The 25,325-nt window shown below is 48.5% G+C and overlaps 1 protein-coding gene across 1 annotated transcript in view; it reads left to right on the top strand.

Moving 5' to 3' along the window:
• The window catches only part of LOC307113384 (store-operated calcium entry regulator STIMATE), a 46,609-nt gene that overhangs the window by 6,068 nt on the left and 15,216 nt on the right, over window positions 1–25,325 (top strand). The window contains exons 2-3 of the mRNA XM_079795025.1: window positions 20,829–20,877; window positions 22,197–22,292. Of these exons, the coding sequence (XP_079651151.1) occupies window positions 20,829–20,877; window positions 22,197–22,292 (145 nt within the window). The remainder of the gene's footprint in view (window positions 1–20,828; window positions 20,878–22,196; window positions 22,293–25,325) is intronic.

The following is a 25,325-nucleotide window of genomic DNA, read 5'->3' as shown; positions in this document are numbered from 1 at the left end:
GGATAAGGCTTTTTCTGGGAATGTGGACGTTGGAAAGAATGTCTGTAAGGAAGCTGGATCCCTGTCAGGCACCTGAGGCCCTCCTACGGGGCAGCGGTTGGGGGCCGATGCCATCATCTGCATTTTTACAATATTTGCATTCAGGAGTTCTGTTGAAGAACATTTCACGAGTGCTTGAGTAGCTTGTTTTCTGAATTAGGTTAAACATTCCCTTTTCATCTTGTTTGCATAGCACCTTTCCCGTTAGCCCTCTTTTCATAGGCTGCGTGATAGTAAAAACTTTACGGCATCGACACAGTGATTGTGAATTCCCACTTGGCATGTGCCCACACCCGGTGGCTTTAGTTGGTGTAATGATCTCCTTTCTTCACGCAGTCCTGGTGTTTCCACCTACAGAGTCTCCCGTGGGCCGTGAGAGGGCAGTGGGTGGACTGGGGCAGGCCACTTACAGCTGATGAACCTGTGTCCGGGTCCCCGGCGTTATTGGCGGCCAGGTCCCTTGGTAGCAGGTGGCGCACTGGCCGCCACAGCCAGCTTCTTTCCTGCCGCTCGCGCTTGACCGAGTCCCCAGGTGCGGGCACTTGTGCTCAGCACTCGATGTACTTCACAGGATCCTGGAAGGAGGGGTTATTTTTATTTTACAAACAAGGACAGGGAGCAGGTGAAGCATCTAGGACAGTGATGGGCAACCTTGTGAGCTTGGTGTGTCAAACTTCGCCAAAAAACTGAGCATAACTCGGGTAGTGTGTCATTTTGAGGAAAAAACATTATTTCGCAAATGTTTCATCCTCAGGAGCAGCAAATGTTTCATCCTCGGCATGCGGCCGCCTCAGCGGCCGCGTGTCATCAGAAATGGCTGCACGTGTCAGTGCTGACACGCATGTCATAGGTTCGCCATCACTGATCTAGGACAAAGTGCTGGTTAGTAGGTGCAGAGCTGAAATGTAAGCCAGGTCCCTCAGACTCCAAACGCGCTTAGCCACCCCCCCTACTCCGCCTGCCTGTTTGCTCCCCTTTCCACACAGGTGCACTTTCTGATTACTCTGTGGTCCTGGGCTCAATTTTTTCCTACTTGAATAATTTCAGTTTTCTTTCTTAATAATTCTTTTTTACATCCAAAGCATTATCTGAAGCTTCAGGCTGTTTTATGGCTATTGATAGCATTAAACATATAAATTTGACCCTAGCTGGTTTGGCTCAGTAGATAGAGCGTCAGCCTGTGGACTGACAGGTCTGGGGTTTGATTCTGGTCAAGGGTACATGCCCGGGTTGCAGGCTCAATACCCAGTAGGGGGCATGCAGGAGGCAGCCGATCCCTCATCATTGATATTTCTATCTCTTCCCTTTCCCTTCCTCTCTGAAATCAATAAGGATATATTAAAAAATAAATAAATTTGGCCCTAGTCAGTTTGGCTCAGTGGACAGAGCGTCAGCCCATTGACAATAGGGTCTTGGGTTCAATTTCGGTCAAGGGCACGTACCTCGGTTGCAGGCTCGATCCCTGGCCTTGGCCAGGGCACATGCAGGAAGCAACCAATCGATGTGTCTCTCTCACATCGATGTTTCTCTCTGTCTTTCTCTCTCTCTATTACTCCCCCTCCCTGCCACTCTCTAAAAAATCAATGGAAAAATATCCTCCGTTAAGGATTAACAACAACAACAAATGTCTTTTAAAGACTTGGTGTCAAGTATTTGCCAGTGCCAGGTGCCAAGAGCGATCATGCTTTTTCTTTACGTCTTTCTTTCACGAACAGAGTTGTATGCACAGTAGGTTGGGACACGTGCAGGGCCAACACTATGTTTTTACTGGTCCACCTTTCTCAAAATGCCCCCCACCCCTAGCTTTTGTTCTAGTCTGTGGGCTGTTCTAACCTCTAAGCTCATCACTGTTCTCCATGGGCTTTTCCATTTTCTTAGAAGACATTTTTATTAATAGCATGACCAGTGGTGTGGGAGATGAAGCGGTGCCAATTCCTGGGTTAAATGACCCAGACTTCCTGCAGGAACAGGTGGGCAGTCACAGCACACACCGCAGATCTTGCCCAGACCCTCACACAATGTGAACGAACATCCTGACCGACGCGGCACCGGAGCATGCAAGCAGGTTTCTGTTTGGGGTGGTGAGTGTGGAGCTAAAATATTTGCAGGTTGTCCAGCGAGCAAGGCTGCCAGTGCCGCGTGTACACAGGGAGGAGCGTCGTGTGCAGGGGACTTACTCGGAGCTCACCTGAGGGGTGCCTTACGGGTGCGGCTGCTCCTCCCTGGCCGGGTTTGCTGCTGGGTTTCTGAGGCAGCAGACAGGAAAGTTGCAGGTCTGCCATTTCCTCTGCTGGCCCCACCCGTGGCCCCAGGGGTTTGATGCAGGGAGACTTACATGCATGTGTTTTTTCCATCAAGAGCCTCAGTTTGTGGTGATATGAGGCATGAGGGCAAGGAGGGGTGGGCGGGGGCAGTGCTGTCTGAAGGTGTTCATAGCCTGTGAACCACTGAATCACAGCAGTGAGCTTCTCAGCCCTCGCGCCCACTGCTGGAGCTGCCAGTGGTGTTATGTGGTGCCTGGGACTGAGGTGGCCGTCTGGCATCTTGCCCGACTGCCGGACTCCTGGACCTGCCCATCCTCCTTTTCTGAGCTCTTTCTGTGCTATGGCCAGTGGTCTCCAACCTTTCGGACCTCACGGACCACCAGGTGGCGACCGCTGCTGTGGACACTGCAGTCACCAGGGTCTGCCCTGTAGCCTGGGCCAGGGGGGTAGCCTTGTGGTCAGACACTGGGAATGCAGCAAGATGCCCTAGGGCTGCTCTTCTCAGCCCCGGCACCTGCCGAACCCCATCCTGCCTTCTCCCTTACCCACGTCCCTTTTTCCCTTAAATGCTTTCCCCTTTCCTCCTTCCCTAGCCACATCCTCCCTTCTTCCAAGAAACTTTGCTTCATGACCGAATACATTCTCCCTTGAAGTCAACAGGATGGACAGTCTGTACCATACAGGTTAGGCCTCTGTGTGTCACTGCTGCTCGTGGGGCCTGGTCTGCTTGTCTGCCAGCCTGGTGCTGGCACATGCCTGGGCCCTGGCTGAGTGCTCAAGCCCAAAGTGGCCGGTGCTCTCCACCGGGAGGGTGAGCAGAAAGAGAGCAGTAACACTTAGGAGAAGGGGGTAGACTGGGATCTTTCCTTTCTCATCACTAAATAGTTCAGCCTGCAGTTTCTAAGGACACAGGTGTTCTCTTTTATAACCACAGTACAGCTATCCAAACTCAGGATATTTAACGTTAACGTGCTATCACTCCGCAGGCTATATTCAGACGTCATCCGTTGCCCAAATACTCTCTTCACAGCTATTTTATCCTGGTCCAGGGTCGTACGTTGCATTCAGTTGCCACATCTCTTTAGTCCCCTTTAGTCTGGAACGATTTTTCAGACTTTCCGTATATTTCTCAGCCTTGACGCTTTTGAAGAGTACGGATCAGTGATTTTGTAGAATATCTCAGATTGGGTTTGTCGGATGTTTTCTCGTGATTACGTTCAGGTTGTGTTTTTGGCAGGGATGCTGTGTAAGCGATGCTGGGACCTCCTCAGTGTGTGGGAACCGGAGGCCCCAATCTTGAATTATCCCAGTATTGCTGAGGTTCTCTTTCCTCCAGGCCTGGACACTGTGACGTTACAATTTTCCCCTTTGTGATTAATAAATGACTTGTGGGGAGATACTTTGAGACTATGTAGATGGAGGGTCTGTTTTCGGTCTTCCTTGGAATAATGCCTTCCCGGGTGGGAGGTCAGAGCTACAGGCTCTGAAGGTGCTTGGCAGAAGGTGCTTTGGCCAGTTTTTGGTTTGTGACAGTACCAGGGCGCATTTGCAGAGTGCTCAGTATGTGCCAAGCCCTGTAAGTGCCTCACAGATGCTAACTCTTTATTTCTCACGTTAGCCACGTGAGGTGGGCATGCCAGTTATCCTGTTTCATACCTGGGGGAACTGAGGCACAGACTGGTTACGTGAATTGTCTAAGGTTGTGGCAGCCACTCAGTGGACTACTGGGACTCAGACCTGGTGATCTCATTCTGAAGCCGGGGCGTCGCCTGCTCTGCCCGCCGTGAGCAGTGGGCACCACAGCCCCGACACAGGGACACTGCTTCTCTGGCCGCTGGCTTTCTGTGTCTTCTGCATGTGACGTTCACCATTTGGTTCCTATTGTTCCTCACCTGCTTGGCTTTCCACTGAGAGTGACATCGCAGTCATTTTTTAGGCATGATAAGGTGGACTGGGAAGAAAAAAGCCAAAGGCTTTTCGTTTTGAGGTTGAAATCAAATGAGGGCTTGTTGAATCAGAGGACCCTATCCTGTATGGCTAGATACATTTAATATTTGCGCCTGTTCAGCGTGGAGGAGGCGGCTTTGGTCGATTAAGGAGTCACCCATATAGAACGTGTCCTGTAAGCAACCAGAAAACAAAACAAAATACACGAAACAACTCTCTGCAGACACTGGGCACCAGGCAGCCAGGACAGTGATCCCCGAAGGCATGAAAATCGTGAGGTGAGCCCTGTAGTCTTCTCCCCAACTCTCTGCTGGAGGCAGTTTCCGGATCTCGGAGCCGCGAGGAGGAAGCCAGCAGAGCCAGCAGCCTTGAGTTGAGAAGACGAAGTTGAGGAAGCCAAGGCAATGGAATTTTCAGGTTCAACATGGAGGAAAAAGAGCGACATAGAAGAAAAGCTCTAGACATTTGCTTTTAGGGGTCTCCGCAAGTCTTTTTCCAAGCATTAGTCTGTGTGCATAGGGTAAAACTTAGGCAAAGCAGAGAACAGCTGCTGGGAAGCTCTAAGCTGAACTATTTCTAGGACTGGGAGATGGTTTTCTTTCCAGGTAGAGTGAGTGACTGTGTTGAACACTGAGGCATTCAGTAGACACCTCAAAAGAATTATGCCTCATATAGCCCCAGAGGGAAGGGTACATAGCTTAAAAACAAGTCTTGATACCATACACAAAAATTGAATAGAAATATATCACAGATCTAGATGTAGAAGTGAAAACTATAACACTTCTAGAAGAAAATATAGGAGAAAAGCTTTGTGACCTTGGGAGAGGCAAAGATTTCTTAGGACACAAAAAGCTTGAACCATTTTTTTTTAATTACTTTATTGATTAAGGTATCACATATTTGTCATCAACCCCCTCCCCCCGTTCCCTTCCCAAACCCCCCCACACGCAAGCCCCCCTCCCCCTGTTGTCCGTGATCACTGGTTAGGCTCATATGCAAGCACACAAGTCCTTTGGTTGATCTATCTCCCTTGTCCCCACCCTCCCCTACATTCCCTCTGAGGTCTGACAGTCTGATCAATGCTGTTCTTGTTCTTCAGTCTATGTTGTTCATCTTTTCCCCTAGATGTTGAACCATTTTTAAAAGAAGATAAATTAGACTTTATCTAAATTAAGCATTTCTGACCTGGTTGGTGTGGCTCAGTTGGAGCATCATCCCAAACACCAAAAGGTCACAGATTAAATTCCTGGTCAGGGCACATACCCAGATTGTGAGTTTGATGCCCAGTAAGGGCACGTGTGGGAGGCAATCAGTCGATGTTTCACTCTCACATCCATGTGTTTCTCTCTCCCTCTTTCCTTCCCTCCCTTCCTCTCTCTCTAAAATCAATGCATGTCCTTGGGTGATAATTATAATTAATTAGTTAATTAAGCATTTCTGGGCTTCAAAAAATACTGTAAAGCCACAGACTGGGGAAAAAATATTTGGAATATGAATATTTGACAAAGCACTTACATCAAGAATATGTAGAGAATTCTTAAAACTCAATAAAAAGACAATACAATTTAAGCATAGGCAGAGGATCTGCATAGACATTTCTCTAAAGAAGATGTACATACGGCCAATAAGCCTATGAAAAGATGTGCAATATTAGTCAGTAGGGAGATGCAAATTAAGCAATGATTAGATACTGCTGTATGCCTGCAACAGGGGCGAGGAACCTTTTTTCTGCCAAGGGCTATTGGATATTTATAACATAATTCAAGGGCCATACAAAATTATCAACTTAAAAATTAGCCTGCTGTATTTGGTCAAACATTTAATTAATTCATCCCTAATGCCATGGCAGGGCCAGACCAAGTGATTTTGTGGGCCTTACATGGCCTGTGGGCTGTATATTCTAAGAATGGCTAAAATGAAAAAGATTGACAATACCAAGAATTGAAGAGAATGTGTACTTTGGCATTCTTATACATTGCTAGCAGAAATTTAAAAATGGTATGACCACTTTGAAAAACTGAAATTTTCTTATAAAGAACAGTATACCTACCATACAGCCCAGAATGTCACCCCTAGATATTTACCGAAGAGACAAGAAAACAGGGCTACAAGAGGACTTGTACTTAAATAGCAACCTTATTCATGATTTCCCCATCTAGAAGCAATCCAAATGTCCATATACACATGACTGGGTAAACAAATGGTAGTATATCCATCAGCAACAAAAAGCAATGAACTAATACATACAACAAAGTGGTTGAATATGCTGAGCAAACGAATCCAGATAAAAAGCATACATACTAGTAGTATATTACTCCATTTATATGAAACTAGAGGCCCATTGCAGGAAGATTCCTGCAAGAATAGGGCTTCCTCGAGCCTATTCCTGCAAGAATAGGGCTTCTTGCAGCCAAAGCGAAGTAGAGAAGGCGGGTTTCGCTTCTGTCTCTGCTGCCTCGGCTTCGCTCCTGTCTCTGCCGCTTCGCTCCCTTCTTCAGCGCTTGGCTTCCTTCTACAGTGTCAGTCTGCTCCACGCAGGCATATGCAAATTAACCCCCATCTTTGTTGGGTTAATTTGCATGCTCACTCTGGATGGTGGGTGTAGCGGAGGGATGGTCAATTTGCATGTTTCTCTTTTATTAGTGTAGATTCTGGAAATAGGAAATCTAATCTCTAGTGGTTTCCTTGGGGTGGTAGGGATGGGACCAATTGCAGAGAGACATGAGAGAACTTTTTGGGGTGAAAAAATTATATCTTGATTGTAGTGAAGGTTATATAAATGTACGCATTTCTCAAAACTCAACTGTACGTCTGGTATATGTTATACATCAAAATTGACTTTAAAAAGAAAGGGAAAAAACCTTTGAAACGATCAAGCTGCTCTACAAACTTAAGTGCTTACAAAAACAAACTTGATACTCATTAAAGGAAGACAAAATCCAAGTACTTAATGTAGTAATCATAATGTATAGTTTCTAATCAAAAATTTCTAGACATGTGAAGACGCAGGCAATTGTGGCCTATAATCAGGAAAAAAGTCAGTCAATATAAATAGACTGAGAAGTTACAGAGATAATAGAAACACCATACAAGACTTTACAACAGTTACAATAAGTATGCTAAAGGTTTTAAAGAAAACCTGGAGCATAATGGGAGATGTAAAAGTGAACCAAGTAGAATGTCTTTAACTGAAAATACAATTTCTGAAAAATTCACTGGATTGCCCAGCCAGCATGACTCAATGGTTGAGCGGCAACCTATAAACCAGGAGGTCACGGTTCAATTCCCCATGAAGGCACATGCCTGGCTTATGGGCTCAGTCCCCACTGGGGGGCATGCAGGAGGCAGCCAATCAATGATTCTCTCTCATCATTGCCATTTATCTTCATCCCTCTACCTTCCTCTCTGAAATCAATAAAAATATACCTTTTTAAAAAGAAAAATGCACTGGATGGACTTAACAAAATTAAACTCTACAGAAGAATTGATTAGTGAGTTTGAAAATGTAACAACAGAAGCCTCGCGAATTGAAGCACACCTCTCCCATGTGGCTCAGGGTTAGTCTGTGCGCCCAGAAGAATGTGGCAGAAGGAATGGTTATTTAAAAGTGATTACGTTATTTAAAAGGCTGCAGCTTTTGTCTCGGGCTTGCTCTCTTGTTTGCTGCCTGCCTCTTGGATCACTTGTTCAGGGGAGAGCCCGCTGCCCAGTGTTGAGGACACTCAGGCCTCGCTGTGGAGAGACGTGTGGTAAGGAGCTGAGGACTCCTGCCAACAGCCACGTGTTGAGCCTTCTCAGAAGTGGGTCCTCCAGCCCCAGTCAGGGCCTCAGATGGTTTGTAGTTTGCAACCTTACAAGATACCATGAGCCAGGACTACCCAGCTAAGGCAATACTAAATGTTTATTGTTTTAAGCCACTAACTTGTAGATTAATTTGTTACACAGCGTTAGATAACTAATATAGTGAAGGTGAGTGCGGGAAAGGTTAGGAGACTTTATATTTGTTCCCCAAGAGTCTGCAATCTACTTAGGAAGACAGATCATTTGGACCAGTAACTAGGGAACCCAGGCTTGTATGCTGAGTGTTCATGGAAGGGGTATAAGGATAGAGCTACATACTGGGCAGACAAGTGAGAGCTTGTTGACTGGATTTCATCTTGGGGAGCAGGACTGCCAGAATCCCGCAGAGTGGGTTGTAGCATCACTGTTCCTCCTGAGTTTTTGAAGGTGGTGGTAGCAGGCTCAGCGATGCCAGCAAACATCTCATCCAACGTGGCAGTCGACTGCTTCCTCGATCTTAAGGGACTCAAAGAGGCCGTTTGTCGTATTCCTAGGATTGCTTTGTCTGTGGCAAGCCAACCTGGTTGCTCACTGCTTGTATTTTAACTGGTAGTAAATCAGAGTTTTATCCAGTGTGGATGGTAGAATAAGATAACGTTCAGACTAATTTGTTGACTAATTTGTTGTATAATGAGCCTTTGAGTTACGTGTGGGAGTCAAAAAGGGGCTAATAATGGAAATGGAGCTCGCTTATTCCGTGCACGGTTACTTTTTACACGTTCTCAATACCTTTTTGTAAGGGGACAGTCAATGGGTCTTCTTTTTCCCCTCTCTCAAACATACTGCAGCCCAAAGTGCTCATATCTCAATGTTACGGGAGAGGAAGTGCTAAAGTTCTAGCGTGTATACAGTATAGAGCTTTGTTATATCAAGTCTTTGTATAGAGTCTTTGTTCACTGCTCTGAGCTCTTGGTGAGTCTCTCCCAGCCACCTGCCATTCCCCTGCCCCTAGAATGTACTTAGGCATAATCACCACTCTCCTGATTCTCATCTCAGATTGTTTGGTCATTTCCTGGCAGAGTGCTTTAACTCCGTTTTCTTTGGATTCTATACTTGCCCACCCACATCAATGGTGCAGCCTCTGGCTCCTCTTACATAGTGTCAGGTGTGGTAAGATGCTTAGCTAATAAGTCTCCTGCAGGTAGCTTGGCTGATGAGCAAGCCCAAAAGAAGCATGCTCCCTGACCCGATAGCCGGTCGGAGAGTCTGAGGACAGGTAGGCAGACCCTACGCCTCCTTTTTTTTTTACATGGTCCCATGAATGTGTCTGGCCTTTCTGATCAGAAGCTGGCACAGGCAGGGCTGTCTCAAATAAGAAATAGCAGCGCCGGGGCATGCTGATTCTCGGGGGTTGCTTTACGTTCACTCTAGACTTCTAGGAAGGCTGGAACTGAGGGGGACACAGTTGTAAGACAATCCCAAAACATCACCCAGCAAGCCCTTCTCCCAAACTGCTTTCTCTGGGTTCTGTGCTTGCCCACCCACATCAGTGGTGCAGCCTCTGGCTCCTCCTGCATCGCGTCAGGCGTGGTAAGATGCTTAGCTGAATCTCCTGCCGGTAGCTTGGCTGACGAGCAAGCCCAAAGGAAGCATGCTCAGGTGCTTTCCCTCACTACCTATAGCTGTGGACCGTAGCCCTCAAGGAACGAGATGGAGGCACCCCTCCCTTTCGACCTGATCTTCAGCCAAGCTGTCTGTTTAATCTTTGTCCCTGAGGTGGCTCACTCTGTATTCTGTGCAATAGGACAAGGGATGCAGAAGAGCTTGGTAGTGCCTCTCATGACCACCATGCCACGTGGGGTGGTCTTCCCAGTGCCTTCATGGAAGGAAAATTGGAGGGTACCCAGCAGATAGAGGGACAAAGTGAGCACTGGCATTCAGGAATCCTAATCTGACTCAAACCACCTTGTCTAGGGCGCCTGGTGCTCCCAGCCCCACGGGCCATGGCTTATTTACAGTGTCTCGTTCCTCTACTGGTGTTCACAATTCTCGTTGGTCTCCCTTCTTCCTCTCACACAGACCCCCTACTGTTTCTCTGTGAAGAAGAGATGAAAACAGCTGTGAGAGGAACCCCAAGGTGCCTCAATTACCCAGCCCACCACTCTGAATGGGATTCCTACTGACGGCCAGGGAGGACCGCAGATGTTTTAGCTCATAGGGGGCTGATGGTTTCTTCACTTAAGGTCCCAAGCCTCCTTGGGGTCAGGTTATTACTTAAAGTTAAGACTTCCTCTGCTGCCCTGCCAGCTGGTCCCCAGGCTTTGGGACTGAGGAAATGGACTCTGTTGCTTCTCTTCTGCTCTCAGATTCTGGTTGGTTACACAACTTGTATTGTTTGAAAAGAGAAGACTCTAGGTGCCAACTTCAATAGCCAGGCCAGGGCATGCTGGTTCAGGGCCGAGAAGCTAGGGAAAAGGTCTTAAATACCATTTTATAACTCTTATATCAAGAGAAGAGCTGGTCTTCTGTTAATTTTTTTTTTTTTTTTTTTTTTTTGCTAAGCGTGCTTATTAATTCACTTCCATGAATAAAATTTGAAAGTGAAGCCCCAGCGCATTCCCAGAGGAAGTCTTCTGCTGGGTAGACGCGAGGTGTTCTAGACACTGGCCATCCACATGCAGTTGGCATGCACGTGGCAGTCCCACCAGCTCCCTCTGAAGCTACAGTGCACACTGGCTCTTGTCTGTTGAGAAGGTCAAACGAGGCTCTCTGAAATACTAGGGAACTAGTCCTCAGAACCCCACCTTTCCTTGCTCTTTCTGTGGCTTTGTAACCAGCCAGTTTCTCTTGGTTTTAGGTGTGTGCCCTTGGACATCCAGTGGAGACGTTTCTGTCTGGTGCTTTCAGAGAGCACCAGGACAACCTGGCAGATGAGTGCTTGTCATCTGAAGGGAGGGCTCCCCTGGGAGTTAGGGTTCCAGGACCAGGGAACAGAGGGGCTACCCCTGGGAGTTAGGGTTCCAGGACCAGGGAACAGAGGGGCTACCCCTGGGAGTTAGGGTTCCAGGGGAACAGAGGGGCTACCCCTGGGAGTTAGGGTTCCAGGGGAACAGAGGAGCTACCCCTGGGAGTTAGGGCTTCAGAACCAGGGAACAAAGGGGCTACCCCTGGGAGTTAGGGTTCCAGGACCAGGGAACAGAGGGGCTACCCCTGGGAGTTAGGGTTCCAGGGGAACAGAGGGGCTACCCCTGGGAGTTAGGGCTCCAGGACCAGAGACAGTCGTGATGTAGCCCACTGGTCAAGTGCATGGGCTCTGGCATCAAGCTGCCCGAATTTGAGCCCTGTCCTCTCACGGTCACCAGGCCACATTTTCCCAGTGCTGTGAGACTTCATCCCAGGTCACGTCATCCCTCTGAGATGGTTTCTTACCCTCAAAATGAGGGAGGCGATTACCTATCTTAATGGGTTATTATGAGACTTGAACAAGATAAGGTACTTGGCCTGGTGCGTAGTAGGTGCTGAGTAAATGTGAGCTCACTGAAGCCACCTTGGCTCACTGGCCTCCACAGCAGATGGAGGAAGGACAGTTCACACCATATCGTCAGTTATTAGAACTAGGAAAATACAGGTAACTTAATCCAAGACTCCATGTACTGGTGGAACTGGAGGGACTGAAGGGCTTGCCTGAGACTTCCAGCAGGTCAAAGACTGAGCCCGGACTGGACCGTGTGCCCTGCCTCCCAGGCCTCTGTTCTTTCCCCACCACTTCCCGGTCTGGCTACTGTTTCTCGCCTCCCGTCCCTCCCCCTCAGCACATTTACCAGTGCTCATTGGGTTGTCCAGGGAGTTTGTTCTAGACTGTGGCATCAGAAAGGGATCTACTCCCTCCTGGGAACCAGCCTTCCTCACTAACTGTGCCACTGGGCCATGACAGCCCGAGAGCACCGAGCCTGGAGCAGTGCGGTGGGAGGGGGTGAGGAGGTGGTGGTAGTGGAGGGATATTGCACTCTCTTGGGAAACGGGCCTTTCCTCTCCTGCTCCCAGCTGCGTGGCCTGGCCTGAGGCAGGTGCAGGGTTGCTCAAGAGCCTGAGCTGTGCTGAGGGAGGCTGGCTGTGGCAGGAGCAACCTCAGGCAGGGCTTGTCAGAGGAGACCTCTTCCAGCCTCAGCCGGTGTGGCCTCTTCCCTCACTGGTAACTTTCAACGGCCATCCTCAGCTTTAACCTGCATTAAGACTTAATTGACTTGTTACCGCAGCCTTGACATTTTGGACCGTGTGTGTGTGTGTATTGTAGCTGTACACACTACTAGCTAGCTTCAGTGTAGAGTAAAGTTCTTGAATTGTTTTTCTAACTATGTACATTTAAGTTTTCTGAGCTAATCCTCTTTTGGGGGCTATTCTTGACTTTCGATAATGCTGTGGATTGTGTATTGAGGTTTGTGTTTCCCAAGCTTTACGTTTTGTACCCAGAGGCCAACCTTGATCGGTCCCAGTGCTGGAACTTGTTTAATGGGGAATGAGGCTCAGCATATTCCCTGACTGCACTGAGCTCAACTTCTTCATCTGAAAATTGGGTTGATTGAGTGGATTTACCTTGAGTGCCTGGAGCTTTCAGTATTCCTGGTGATACCTTACCTCAGCCTTTTTCAACTTTTTCATCTCATGGCACACAGAAACTAAAATTCTGCGGCACACCAAAAAATACATTTTTTGCCAGTCTGACCAAAAAAATTAAAAAAGGTATAATTTTGATTCATTCACACCAAACGGCTATTGTTGAGTTGGCTTTTGTCATTTTTTTGACAGTCTAAGAGAAAAGAAGTCAGTGACCCGTATTAAAAGGTCAGGTATTGCATGTTTTAACAATTCTGGCCCTGGGCAGTGAGGCTCAGTTGGTTGGACATCATCCTGTGCACCGAAAGGTTGCCAGTTCAGTTCCCTGTCAGGGCACATGCCTGGGTTGTGGACTCCATCCTGATAGGGGACGGGGCATAAAGGAGGCAGCCAATCTATGTTTTGCTTTCACATCAATGTTTCCCTCTCTCTAAAAATCAATTTAAAACTCCTTTAAAAGAAATCTTGTGGCGCACTGGTTGAAAATCGCTGCCCTATCTGATTGGGCTTCCTCAGAAATCTTCCTAGGACTCAGCTGAATGGGTGATGCATATTTGTTTTAGGTGGTAGAGGATTCAGGTAGAGTACCCTGTTGGCCTGTCTCGCTCACACGGCTTCCCAAAGTGTCTACAAGGGTTGCTGGGTGAGGGAGGCAGGTGGCTGGTGGCCCCTTTACCTCTGCCAGGGAATGGCACTTGTGGTATGTGACCTGCAGGAGGTCAGAGGGCAAGTGGAGTCATTGTTATGAATGACACACGGTACATCGGGGGCTTTCTCCCAGTGAAATTCTTGGAGTTGAGTGACCTGGTTAAGTGAGTTGGCAGTTCCGTGTTCAGTCCTTTGGCTTGTGTTTAACTCTTGGTGGTTGGCTATATAGCTGGATCTCCACCCTTTCTGTCCAGGTTCAAGGTGTGAAAACAAGAACCTTCCCTATACCCGTTTATGTTCTGTTCTCTGCCGAGTTTGGATCCCCCTAAACGGCTGGGATTATGTCGGAGCCTTGGGTTACAAAGGGTGAAAATGCATCCTGCGATTTGCAGCTCATCCCTGCGCCAGGGGCTAGTGGGTGCCTCCTCTACCACAGGGAGCCATGGCAAGACAGGTTTTTGCACTGCCTGAGCTGAGGGTCATGTGTGGTGGGGCCGGCCGGGCCAGGGGCTGCAAATGTCATCTCTGAGAAACAGGCTCCCGGGCCATGCCTTTTCTGTTTGATCAGGCATGGGGTTGCATTGAAGGGCAGTCCTTTTTTTTTTTTTAATCAAAGGCCTTTTATTCAACACAGCCAGGATTAATTAGTGCTTGGTTAATTGGTTAATTTTTAAAGGCAGGGAAACTGGGAAGTCTACCAAATACAAACAAATACAATAAAGATTTTCTTTTAACTATGCCTGTGAGCATGAAGTGTGAGGGGAGTCCCTGGCCTGGCTGACAAGAGCACGGTGGGACGTTTTGTCCAGGGAGACAATAGCGAGCACAGCGAGGACCCGAGCCCTGGTTCGCGGGGACTGAATGAGCTGAAGTGACATCTCTAGTGAGTTCGCCTGCTGGAGTCTCTTCTCTCAGAAGGAAGTTTTCTAAATAAGGTTTGAGGAAGGCTGCTAATTACCTAATGTGCAAAAGTGTAATTTTGTTATTTTTAATTATTGTGTTTAGTAGCAGAAGCTTTTTCCCCAAATCTTTTTTTAGACTTTTTTTCTTACTACAAAATACGTGCTCTTTGTAAACAACTAAAACATGGAAATACATAGCATAAATTAATGAATGCCCCCTATAATTCTATTCTGTAGAGAGCTAACCACAGTTACCAGTTTATTGTGAATGCCGACAAATTTCTATACGTATTTATCATTTTTTAAAAAACAGGTTCACATGACACATTACTGTTGAGTGACTTGCTTTTTTTCCCATTTGACATGGCATTTTTTTTCATATCAATATAGACAGAGTTTATCTCAGTTTTAAATAGCTTTATTGAGGCATAATTTTATATCACAGAATTCACCCATTGCAGGTGTACCATCGCTGCCTCACTGTTTAACAGTTGAATTCTATTGTGTGATAACTTATATTTAACCCTTCTCCCACTGGTGGACATTTAGGTGGTTTTTAAATCTTCCGCTCTTTAGACCGTGCTGCGACGCACTCATTTACACAGACTGCTGGGCATTTGTATGTGTCACGGCAGAAGAAAATCCTAGAGGTGGAGTTTCTGGGTCACAGTAAATAAACATTTAAAATCCTAGTAGGGCCCTGACCGGTTTGGCTCAGTGGATAGAGCATCAGCCTGCGCACTCAAGGGTCCTAGGTTCTATTCCAATCAAGGGCATGTACCTTGGTTGCGGGCACATCCCCAGTGGGGAATGTGCAGAATGCAGCTGATTGATGTTTCTCTCTCATCGATGTTTCTAACTCTCTATCCCTCTCCCTTCCTCTCTGTAAAAAATCAATAAAATATATTTTTTTAAAAATCATAGTAGGTATTGCCAAAATACCTATTGCAACTTTTCAGGTGATCTGTCGATAGGAAAAACCACGCACATCTTTGCCCACTAATAGATGAAATGAAATTCCTAAGTTTACTTGGCCAGGGACTGTGCGTTACCATTATACTCATCTAATGTTTGCTAGTCTTTGCTAATCTGGGCAAGAATTATTAATTTGCATTTTAATCAGTGTTATTGAGGTTGCATGTCTTGTGTATTTGTCAGCCATTCATTCTTTCCATCAAACACCCCCGTGGAAGACTCCCAGGGACAGTGCGCCCTCACCCCCGCTGAGCATCTGCAGCAGATGGGTCCGCCCTGCTCCCGGGAAAGCTGTGGTTCTAAGGAGGCCCGTGTTTGGAGAACTGAGCATATTTATTTCCTAGACAGTTTGGCTTTTATTTCTTGTTTCCCTCTCAGTCTTTGGCAGAACCTCCACGTAGGAGGATGAAAGTTGGCTAACTTAGACACTCGGCTTCTTCCGGTCCAAAAATAGCCAAGTCTTTACCAAAAAATGGTCGCGAGCACTTGGACTACAAACCCAAATTGTCTGGTTCTTGCATCTACTGCTGGACATAGTGAGGGAGGGAGACTAGAGGACCAGTTCACCCTGCCTTGTGGTTGGTTAAGAGGGAGACAGGTTTGGGCTGGTTGTCCTCTAGCACTCTTACTGGCAGATTACTATCTAAAACCAGAGAGAGCTGAGCAATTTTAGTCCCATTGCAGGAATAATGGCTTGCAAACTAAGCGCTGGGAGAACCTGTTGTGCAGATTCATGGAACTGATTGAACTAAAAATAAATACCTGGGCAGGACTCAATAAATACAGTATTGAATGAATTCCTAGCTACCTGTTAAGAGCCAGGCACCCTTGAGGCACTAGGAATATAGAGGTGAACAGAACAGAAGTCCCTGGTCTTACAGAGCTTACTTCCTAATGTGTTCTTCTAGTGTATTCTGCTCCATTTTTTCAGGTTAGTAGGTGTCTGCTTTGTTCCTCTCTGCCTCTGTAACTAATTATCTGGTCGGAGAGTCAGACAAATCCTTAGTGTTGCATTTGAAATGCTAATCCCAAAGTAGCATAGAATTGTCTGACCTAAAACTGGAAGGATGCCTAAGAGTTATTCAAAAGAAAAAATGTGTGGGTCCTCCCAAGCCAAAGAGGCAATGTAAGTGACGGCACTAGATGGGAGGTGCAGGCGGGGCGACCTTATTTACCAACTTAAAACGTATGAACTGTGTTTCCAGGGGCAGGTGGTGGGGTGGGCACGGGAAGGTTTTAAGCAGGACAGGCCGTGCTCAGAGCGCTCCAGCTCCACGTGCCAGGGTAAGAGAAGAGGCAACTCGGGAGAAGCTGTTAAGACAAAGGAGACATCCCTCTGGGCCCCTTGGAGCAACCGCACCAGAACCACTGTTGTGGTGGGCCTTCTCAGCATGGCGGGAACAGACAGGTAGACTTGGGTAATCCAGAATTGCCGTCTTGTTGTGTGGCACCTCAGGGAGGGGTGTGAGCTGGGGCCCAGAGCAGGAGGAGCCGAGGGTGTATGCGAGAGAGGAGGGCAGGTGGGAGCCTGGCTGGCTGCAGGTGTCATGGCACCCAAGTGCCCTGGTGCGTGCACGCTGCAACCATGCTGAGGCGGCCTTTTCAGTGATCAAATTATCAAGGCAAAAGGTTCACTAATACGACGTGCTGGCCAGGATGTGGGGAAATGCTACAACTGCTGCGGAGAGCATGTGATAGAATCAGCTGTCCCAGCCGATGCAGCAAGCCCACCCCTGAGAAGGACTCACTCAGGCAGAGGTGGCACCTGGCAAGGACATTCAGTGCAGCAGGGCCTGTAGAGTGGCTCAGAGGTGGCCTGGCCATGCTGTGGGTACCATTTCCCAGCCCTCCTCTCTCCTTTCTGCCTTAGTGTCACTTGTCGCAGTCTGACATGCTCCATCTTTACTCCCCATCCCCCCAGAATGTAAGGAAGCTGAGGGTCTTGTCTGCTTCATCTCTGGCCAAACGGGCCTGTCAGACAGCAGGCCCCTCAATAAAATGTGACTGGAGAGACGAACACGTTTTTCTTTGTTTCTTCCCTATCAAGTTAGATGTGGAAGAGCTCTTTTAATGTTTCTTCTTCCTTTAAATAAAAAAAAAAAAAAGATTTTAGACTAATATATTCTGGGAGAGGGGATGGTAGATGGAGAGCCGCCGGCACCTCACTTCTGCTCTTGTGAGAATCCTAATCCACCCTGAATTCCATCTCAGGTGCCCCGTGAGGCTGCTCCCCAGCACGACCGGCATGCACACCCCCTTCTCCTTCTCCTTTTCTTGTCCCAGAGCCCAGCCCTGAGTCCCACGGCCTCTCCCAGGTCCCACTCTGCTGCATTAGGCAAAGTCTCTGAAACAGGTTTCTCTTTTATTTTTGAATTTTTGAAATAAAAGCAATGTGAGTATGGAAGAATGTTTTAAGCCATTCACAATGACATAAAAAGTGTACTCCCCCCAGTCCTTTAATCAAAGATAGCCCTTATTAATAGTCACATGTCCTTCTAGGGAAAAAAACACATGTAATACCAGCATAAATATATATCCTTTAAAATGGACATGAACAGAGTCATGGTGGGCATGTTATTCCGCTGTTAATATAATTTGGAGCCCTAGCCACTGTGGCTCAGTGGATAGAGCATCGGCCTGTGCACTGAAAGGTCACGGGTTCAATTCCTGGTCAAGGGTACATATCTGGGTTGCAGGTTCAATCCCCGGCCCCTGTCGAAGTGCATGTCTCTCTCACATCGATGTTTCTCTCCCCCCCCTGCCTTTGTCCCCCACCTCCCCACCATCTCCCTCCCTTCCATTCTCTCTGAAAATCAATGGGGAAAATATCCTTGGGTGGTGATTAACCAAATAATAATAATAATAATAATAATAATAATAATAATATGGAAATCTTTCCATATTGTTCCATACAGACCTGCCTTGGTTTCAGTAACTGCCTAATGTTGCGTTTTGCCATGATGTATGTGCCCAGCTGGGCATTGATTTCTTTCTGGATTTTTGTTATGACAATATTACAGCGCAGATCCCTATACATCTTGGCACATGTTGCGGTAATACCTATAGAACACATACCTGGCAGTGCATGGCAGGTTGAAGGGCTTGGGCATGTAATATTGTGATAGATATTGCCAAATGACCTCCGAATGGGCACATAGTTCATTCTTCTAGAGTATGTTTTCCTCCCAACTTTTTATTTCAAAAAGTGTTACATCTATAAAAAAGTCTAGTAATTTAATGAATACACCAATATTCTTCATTTACGCTCACCAGTTATTGTTGCCACATTTGTTAAAGCCGCCATAACAAAATACTGCAAAATGGGAGGCTTAAACAACAGGAATTTATTTTCTCACCATCTGGAGGCTGGAAGTCCCAGGTCTAGGTATTGGCAGGTTTGGTTTCTTCCACAGCGTCTCTCCTTGGCTTACAGGTGACCTTCTTCTCACTGTGTCCTAAGAATGAGGACGTGCCCTAGCCAGTTTGGCTCAGTGGACAGAGCGCCGGCCTGGGGTCTGAAGGCTCCCAGGTTTGATTGTGGTCAAGGGCATGTGCCTCCATTGCAGGCCTGATCCCTTGGGGTGCGCATGCGAGAGGCAACCAATCGATGTGTCTCTCTCCGCTCCCTTCCACGCTGTCTAAAAATCAGTGGGGGAAAAAGGAGGACGTTCTATTGGGATATGTTTCAATGCCCGTTATTTTATACTGATGGGGACAGATTCCCCTGAGGCAGAAAACCAGTGAGCATGACGTGGCTCCAGCCCTGACTGGGGCTTTCCCTCCAGATGGCTTAGTCCTGGCCCAGTCTCCTGCGCAACTCCTTGCTGAGCCCAGCCCATTGGTGAGACGAGGGTGCTGTGGGAAGGAGGCCTCCTGCCTCAGAAGGCCTTTGCGCGAGCAGTTTCTTGAGCATTGTTGATGTTCTGCATGAGTGATGTGTCAGCAGAATGGCAGACCACCTTACAATTCCACCTGCTTTTGTTCTCTATCAAAATGTCTCTCTAAACACCAGACTATGTCATTTCTGTGTACAGACAGTCCTTGCTTTGCATACTGCGGATTGCCTGTATTCATTTAGAGAAGTCAGGTTATTTTGATTGGGTGCCATTTTCTCCCTACCTATCGCCCTCCTCCCCGCACCCTCTTTGGTAGCTTAGTGCTCTGCCAGAGTTGATTCTTGCCTGCTGCCAGTGGTTACTTGGCATCCCCCACGGGCTCGCATCCTCCACAGGCTCGCATCCCCCGTGGACCTGCATCCTCCATGGACTCGCATCCCCCGTGGGCTCGCATCCCCCGTGGGCTCATCCTCCACGGGCTCGGATCCTCCATGGGCTCGCATCCTCCGTGGGCTCTCATCCTCCGTGGACTCGCTTCCCCCATGGGCTCGCATCCCCCGTGGGCTCGCATCCCCCGTGGGCTCGCATCCTCCGTGGGCTTGCAGCCCCGTGGGCTCGCATCCTCCGTGGGCTTGCATCCCCCATGGGCTCGCATCCCCCGTGGGCTTGCATCCATATCTGCTTCTTCCCGGTACTTGTGTGTGGGACATCACACATGCACACTCTCCGTGTTTGTTTCAGTAGCTAGAATCCTGTGGAAATAGTCTGCCTGGAGCTTCAGTGGAGGATGGGGCACTCAGACACCTTTGGTTTCCTCTGTTCAAACAGTCATGTCTGTAGAACCAAGTGAAGGGGTCAGGCTGTTGCTGAGTGGTCACCCACCCCTGCTGGCTGTTCTGTAGCTGGGAGTCCACTGTCTGGTCTGTGACAGAGCCAGTGTCCTTCCTCAGCCCTCTCCACCCCCAGGAACCCTATTCTGAATCTACCCAATTCAGAGCCACTTTTCCAAAACACAATTCCCACCGTGTCTTTGACTTTGCTTAGCATCTTTCCTGTTGTTTTTTTTCTCCTACAGGATTCAGTTCAGACTCCTTAGCCTGGCCTAAAGACCCTCCCTCATGTGGCCCCTGCTCATTTGTCTCCCTTGTTACCTGCTGTATCAAAGCCAAATCAAATTATGCCACACACACTCTCTGCCACGTTACATCCCTATACCTATGAGCTCATGGTGTGTGCTCTGTCCAGAACGTAGCTCTCTCCCCTCCCTGATCCATTTGCTAAACTACAGCCCAGCCTTCAGGACCTTCCCCTCCCACCAGCACCGCCTCTCCCACCTGCACCCTTCTTCCACGCAGGCAGGCTGGTCAGCCTTCCCTCGAGCTCTCACGCTGCCCCGAACTTGCCTCTTCCCTAGCACTTGCCACACATTGGTTATGTGCCTGCCCTCCTGCCAAGCCGCTGCCTTTGCCTGTGTCTCCGCAGTGGCTGGCTGGGAGTGGCACGCAGTGAACCTTGGGGTGGATGGCTGGCTATGTCGTTGGGTGGAGCATATCCTGAAGTCAGCAGTAGCGGCGTCCCTCTTTGTCGTTTCCCAAGAGCCTTGTCGCAAAAAAATAAGAAAATACAATTTTCCGCACACTGAGGAGTCATTCTTCCTAAGTGCCCAGTCCTGCAGAGTCTGTCCCAGTCAGCAGCAATACAGGGCCCCTGTGACCTTCACGGCTTATGGAGCAAGTACCTTAACTTGACATTGTAGGCACTGTGTGCGCATTTTGCTTTGTTATCACTGTGGAAAGCTACTGAATGTCCATCTTTTCTTTCAGTCAAACGCTTCCGAGAACCAAAGCATGAAAGACGTCCGTGGAGGATATGGTAGGTATTTAAATATTAGCTCATTCCTAGAATGGTTTTGACGGTTTGGGGGAGGGATGGGGCTGGAATGTGAGCAATTATAAGTGTTGGACTCCCTTAATGAATTAATCATTAGGAACTACGTATGCTATGAAAGCATTTCCATTTCTCAGATACATGTGGAGCCCTGCCTTTGTTCTCTCCTCACTGTTGTTCGATTTTAGAAGGTGGGAGATAACACAGAAGCATGGGTCTGGGCTGCAGGCTCCGTAGTTACGGCTCCCTGTTATATTATGTTAAGCCCTCAGGTTCTATAGTCTATATGTATGAGCAAAAAATAATCTAACTTTGGAGATTAGTCAAATGCACCACGTAAATGCTCCTCTCCCCAAAGCTAGTCTTTCTCATCCTAGGTTGACCCTGTGGTGACAGTTTTCCCTCCATAAAAACGGCAGTAAAGCTTCAGACATAGCTTCTATAGACAAAACTCCAAAAAAGAAGTCACTCGCAAGGAGACAGTTACCTAGCCCGGAGATCGGCAAACAGTGGCCTGCAGACCCATTCTAGCTCACTGTCTGTTTTCATAAATTAAGTCTTACAGGAACGGTAGTGACTACACCTACTTTTAGGCTACAGTGACAGTGTGGAGTAATTGCTGCAGAGAACAACAGCCCACAAAGCCTGCAATATTTATTCTCCGACCCTTTACAGAAAGGCCTGCCCACCCCTGACCCTGTCTGTTCCCCGGCAGCCGCTGACGGTGGCTCAGGGCTTCGGCGGCAGGCCTGGACTTGGGCGGGGCTGCTTAGCCCTGCACAGCACTTAGCTCAGTGCTAGTGGGGTCGAAGGGGAGCTCCTTAAACTAGAGGCACCTTGCACTTCATCACAAAGCTGGGATCAGACATTCCATTTTAAAGTAACAGAAAATGCAAAAGTAAAAACATATTTGAAATGTGTTGAATGTGTTTAAATATACAGGGAATATATTGTGAGTATGGGAATAAATATATTGTGAGTATGGGAAACAGTTAATTCTTGTATTACTCTTTATTAATTATTGTATTATTTTCCATGTGAACAACTATAAACCTACTTTCGCTTACCCTGTATGTTATTGATCAGTGGCCTTTTAGGGATTTGAGTGCAGTGTTATTGAGGGTTTTGAAAAGTAGCTGAATCACCAAGCCTGGGTTAGTACTGATGGCCCAGGAGGAGGTGATTGGTAATTGGAAGTTGGGGTCTTCCAGTGGCTTTTTCCTACTTCAGACTTAGCATTTCCCCCAGATTGGTTACTGCTCTATTGTCGGTATGATCACACGTGCCAATCCTATTTTGTACAGGTTTCTAGACACTTCCAAACAAGCCATAGGAATGCTGTTCATCCACTTTGCCAATGTGTACCTAGCGGATCTCACCGAAGAGGACCCTTGTTCACTGTAAGTGGTTCATATTTGAGTACAAACATCACCTGTCCCATCACTGAAAATGTCTTTCTGCTGCCAGCCGTGTTTCCTCTCGCTCGGGGAGGGGCAGCTTGCTTTGTCCTCTGCTCCTCCAAGAGATCTGAGTTCTGCCGGTCAATCTAAGTTCTGTTTCTTGGCTTTCTGGTACCCTTATGTCTCCCAGCTTCCCGGCTGGGCAGCACGATGCCCTGAAGGAGTGTCTCTGTGCTGGGACAGGACACACACGGGATTCTCTGTGATGTCAGCCACTCAGGTTCAAAGCCACTGTTGAACACGTCTTTGACCTCTTGACCCAAAGAGCATGGGTTGTTCCACCTTGTCAGTGCAGTGTGCCTTTCACACAGCCCCAGAGCAATCTGCCTGAAACCCCCATTGGGCCATCATACGCTGTCCTCCTTGCTGACAGCACCTCTCTCACTTAGCAGATGGAGTGGAAAGGGAGGCTCACCTGCCTTATCCTGACTCCATCTACTACCTTCCTGGCTCAGATTTGGTGCTTCAGCCATGGTAGAGCGACTCCTGGTGGCTCTCAACCCTGCCAGCTGTCTCCTGCCTCTGTGCATTTGCCAGCTGCCCTCAGCCTGGAGTGTCCTCCAGTCCTGCCCTGTCTCTATGGGAGAGGAGGGTGGAAGTCTGGTGAGTCTTGCCAAGAGGTTTCTTATGCATTTAAGATCATTTGGACTAGAAGATTCTTTTAAGCTGCTTTTTTGGTGACAGTGTGCAGTTTTGAGATTTAATAAGACCTGAGTAAGGTTGTGATCTGTTTGGATGTTTGGGTGTCGTCCCAAAGCTGGGGACTGGAAGGGTGATCGTCCTGCAGGAGAGATGGTTAGGAAAGGGCCCTGTCCTTGTGGTCCTTGAGCCCAGCAGCAAGCCCATGCCATCCTCTGGTGAGTCATCCTGATGTCATTGGTGGACGTAGTCTGAGAGCCAGCTCTGAGTCCTAGAGGTACTGGGGCCGGAAAACCTAACCCTGGTGCAGCCGTGGCCACATCACTCCCCCTTGCATCAACAAAAAGAAGATGAATCGGCTTTAAGCAGGACAATGACAAACTGAACCACAGCCAGGATGGAGAAGGAGCTGTTGACAGACCTCGAGTGCGTGACCTGCAGGAAAAAGGATCATAGATAGGGCATGGGGTGATGAAAAGAGCATTTGACTGAGAGGCCCAGACTGCAGGTGCGGGGCTTAACTTCCTTTGAGCCTCAGTCTCCTCCTCTGTCCTGTGTGTCCTACCAGGATCAGAGTTTTCATCAGATGATGAGTATAGCGCCATTGAAACCATAGGGGCACTTACCAGTGAAGATGTGAATAGCTCAGTTGGAGGATATTGTTGTTAAAACTTCAGGGAGACCCGAAAGCTCCAGCAGTCATTGAGGAGCTGCTGGGTGGGAGACTAGAAGGCAGAGCAGGCATTGCTTGGGGAATGAGAGGTGCCCGCCCTCTGGTCTTCGCACCTCTCCAGGGCCCTGATCGCTCAGCAGAGTGTGCACCCCCTGGTGTCGGAGGGCTGTGCACAGCAAAGCCTGGGCCTTGAGGAAGACCGAGTGCTGCCTGGGGTTCACACCAGGCCCACCTTCGCTTTGTCCTGTGACTTTTCACAGGGAGTAAGGGTTGGGCTAGCCCTGGGGCATCTTGGGAGTCTGCAGACCTAGAAGGGGAGCCAGTTTCAGCTCAGGAAGAGGAGAAACAGAGGGATAAGCTGCTTCCTGTGGCTTTAGGGGTCCCCTGCGTTGGGGATGCTGCTTTGGGTGGGAGTTGAGCCTTTCTGACATCCAGGGTTCAGTGCCTCTGAGGGGCTGCTGTTCTATGAACACCTCTGTCTAGTGCTTACTGTGTGGCAGGTACTGTCGCTATATATTGACTCATTTGATCCTCGTAAGAGCCCTGTAGCATCGATACTTTGATTATCCTCATTTACAGTCGGGGGACTGAGGCACAGAGTGACTTTATAGCTCACAGGAAAGAGTGAGGGAGCTAGGATTTGAACCCAGCCAGTCTGGCTCCTGGCCCCACACGACCCTGACTGCCATGGCACCTCACCGGTGTTGGGTTCAGAGTATAGAGGTTTCTGTCTTTATCCCAAGGCCTCAAATAAATACTTTGTGAGGGAACGAGTGAACTAACACACATACAGGCACATCTCAGGTACTGCAGGTTCGGTTCCAGGCCCCCGCAATAAAGCGAGGGGTAATCTTCTTGCTGGTGGAGGGTGTTGCCTTCAGTTTGTAAAAAATGTATCCTCTGTGAAGCACAATAAATTGAGGTAAGCCTGCAATGTGCAGTAGGTGTTCTCACTGTTTTCAGGATGGGTCTCAGATGCGAGAACCACTTGGAGCCAATTAGATGTGAGCATCTAAGAGCAGCCTAGCCTGGGCTGTGAATGTGGGGAAATTGTCTTGGAAGCAGTTGCTGTTCCTTCCATCTCTGGTCTGAGAGTGACCCCTTGTGATTTTCAAGAGGAAGGGCAGGCGGGAGACAATGCCGCCCACTCCAGGGCCCTGACCACACCGAGCAGAGTGGGCACCCTCTGGTGTCGGAGGGCTGTGCATGTCACCAAAGCCCGGGCCTTGGGGTGGGGGCTGGGCCTGCATAAAACGCCTCAAGCCTCAGCAGCTCGAAAGCACCGCAGGTGGTCTGTGGAGTCCAGAGCTTCTCTGGGGGTTGTGAGCCATGTGGCATCTGAGAGGGTGGAGCTGACCCGGTGACTGCTTGTCTCCTGCGGTCTGTCTGCAGAGCTGGGGCCTGTGGCCAGTGGTGCCCGGAGAGATCTTGGTGCAGGGCCCTCAGGAGAGGGCCAGAGGGCAGGGGGCCTTTCCTGGGTGAGGTCAGACAGGTGGAAACAGACGTGACGAGAAAGTGGTCAAGGTGGGCCTGGTCCTCTGCCTCTCGCCTCCCCTCTCCTTCATCATCTGGCCTTTTCCATGGGAAGTAAAGCTCGCTCCTTAGAAATCCTGACGTGCACTTGTCTCCATGGTGAGTGCGGCTCTGCGGCCCTGCCCTCT

This window comes from Cnephaeus nilssonii (assembly GCF_951640355.1).
Source record: "Cnephaeus nilssonii genome assembly, chromosome: 17".
Taxonomy (NCBI): Eukaryota; Metazoa; Chordata; class Mammalia; order Chiroptera; family Vespertilionidae; genus Cnephaeus; species Cnephaeus nilssonii.
Note: the sequence above shows the minus strand (reverse complement) of the source record. Positions and strands in the feature narration are given on the sequence as shown.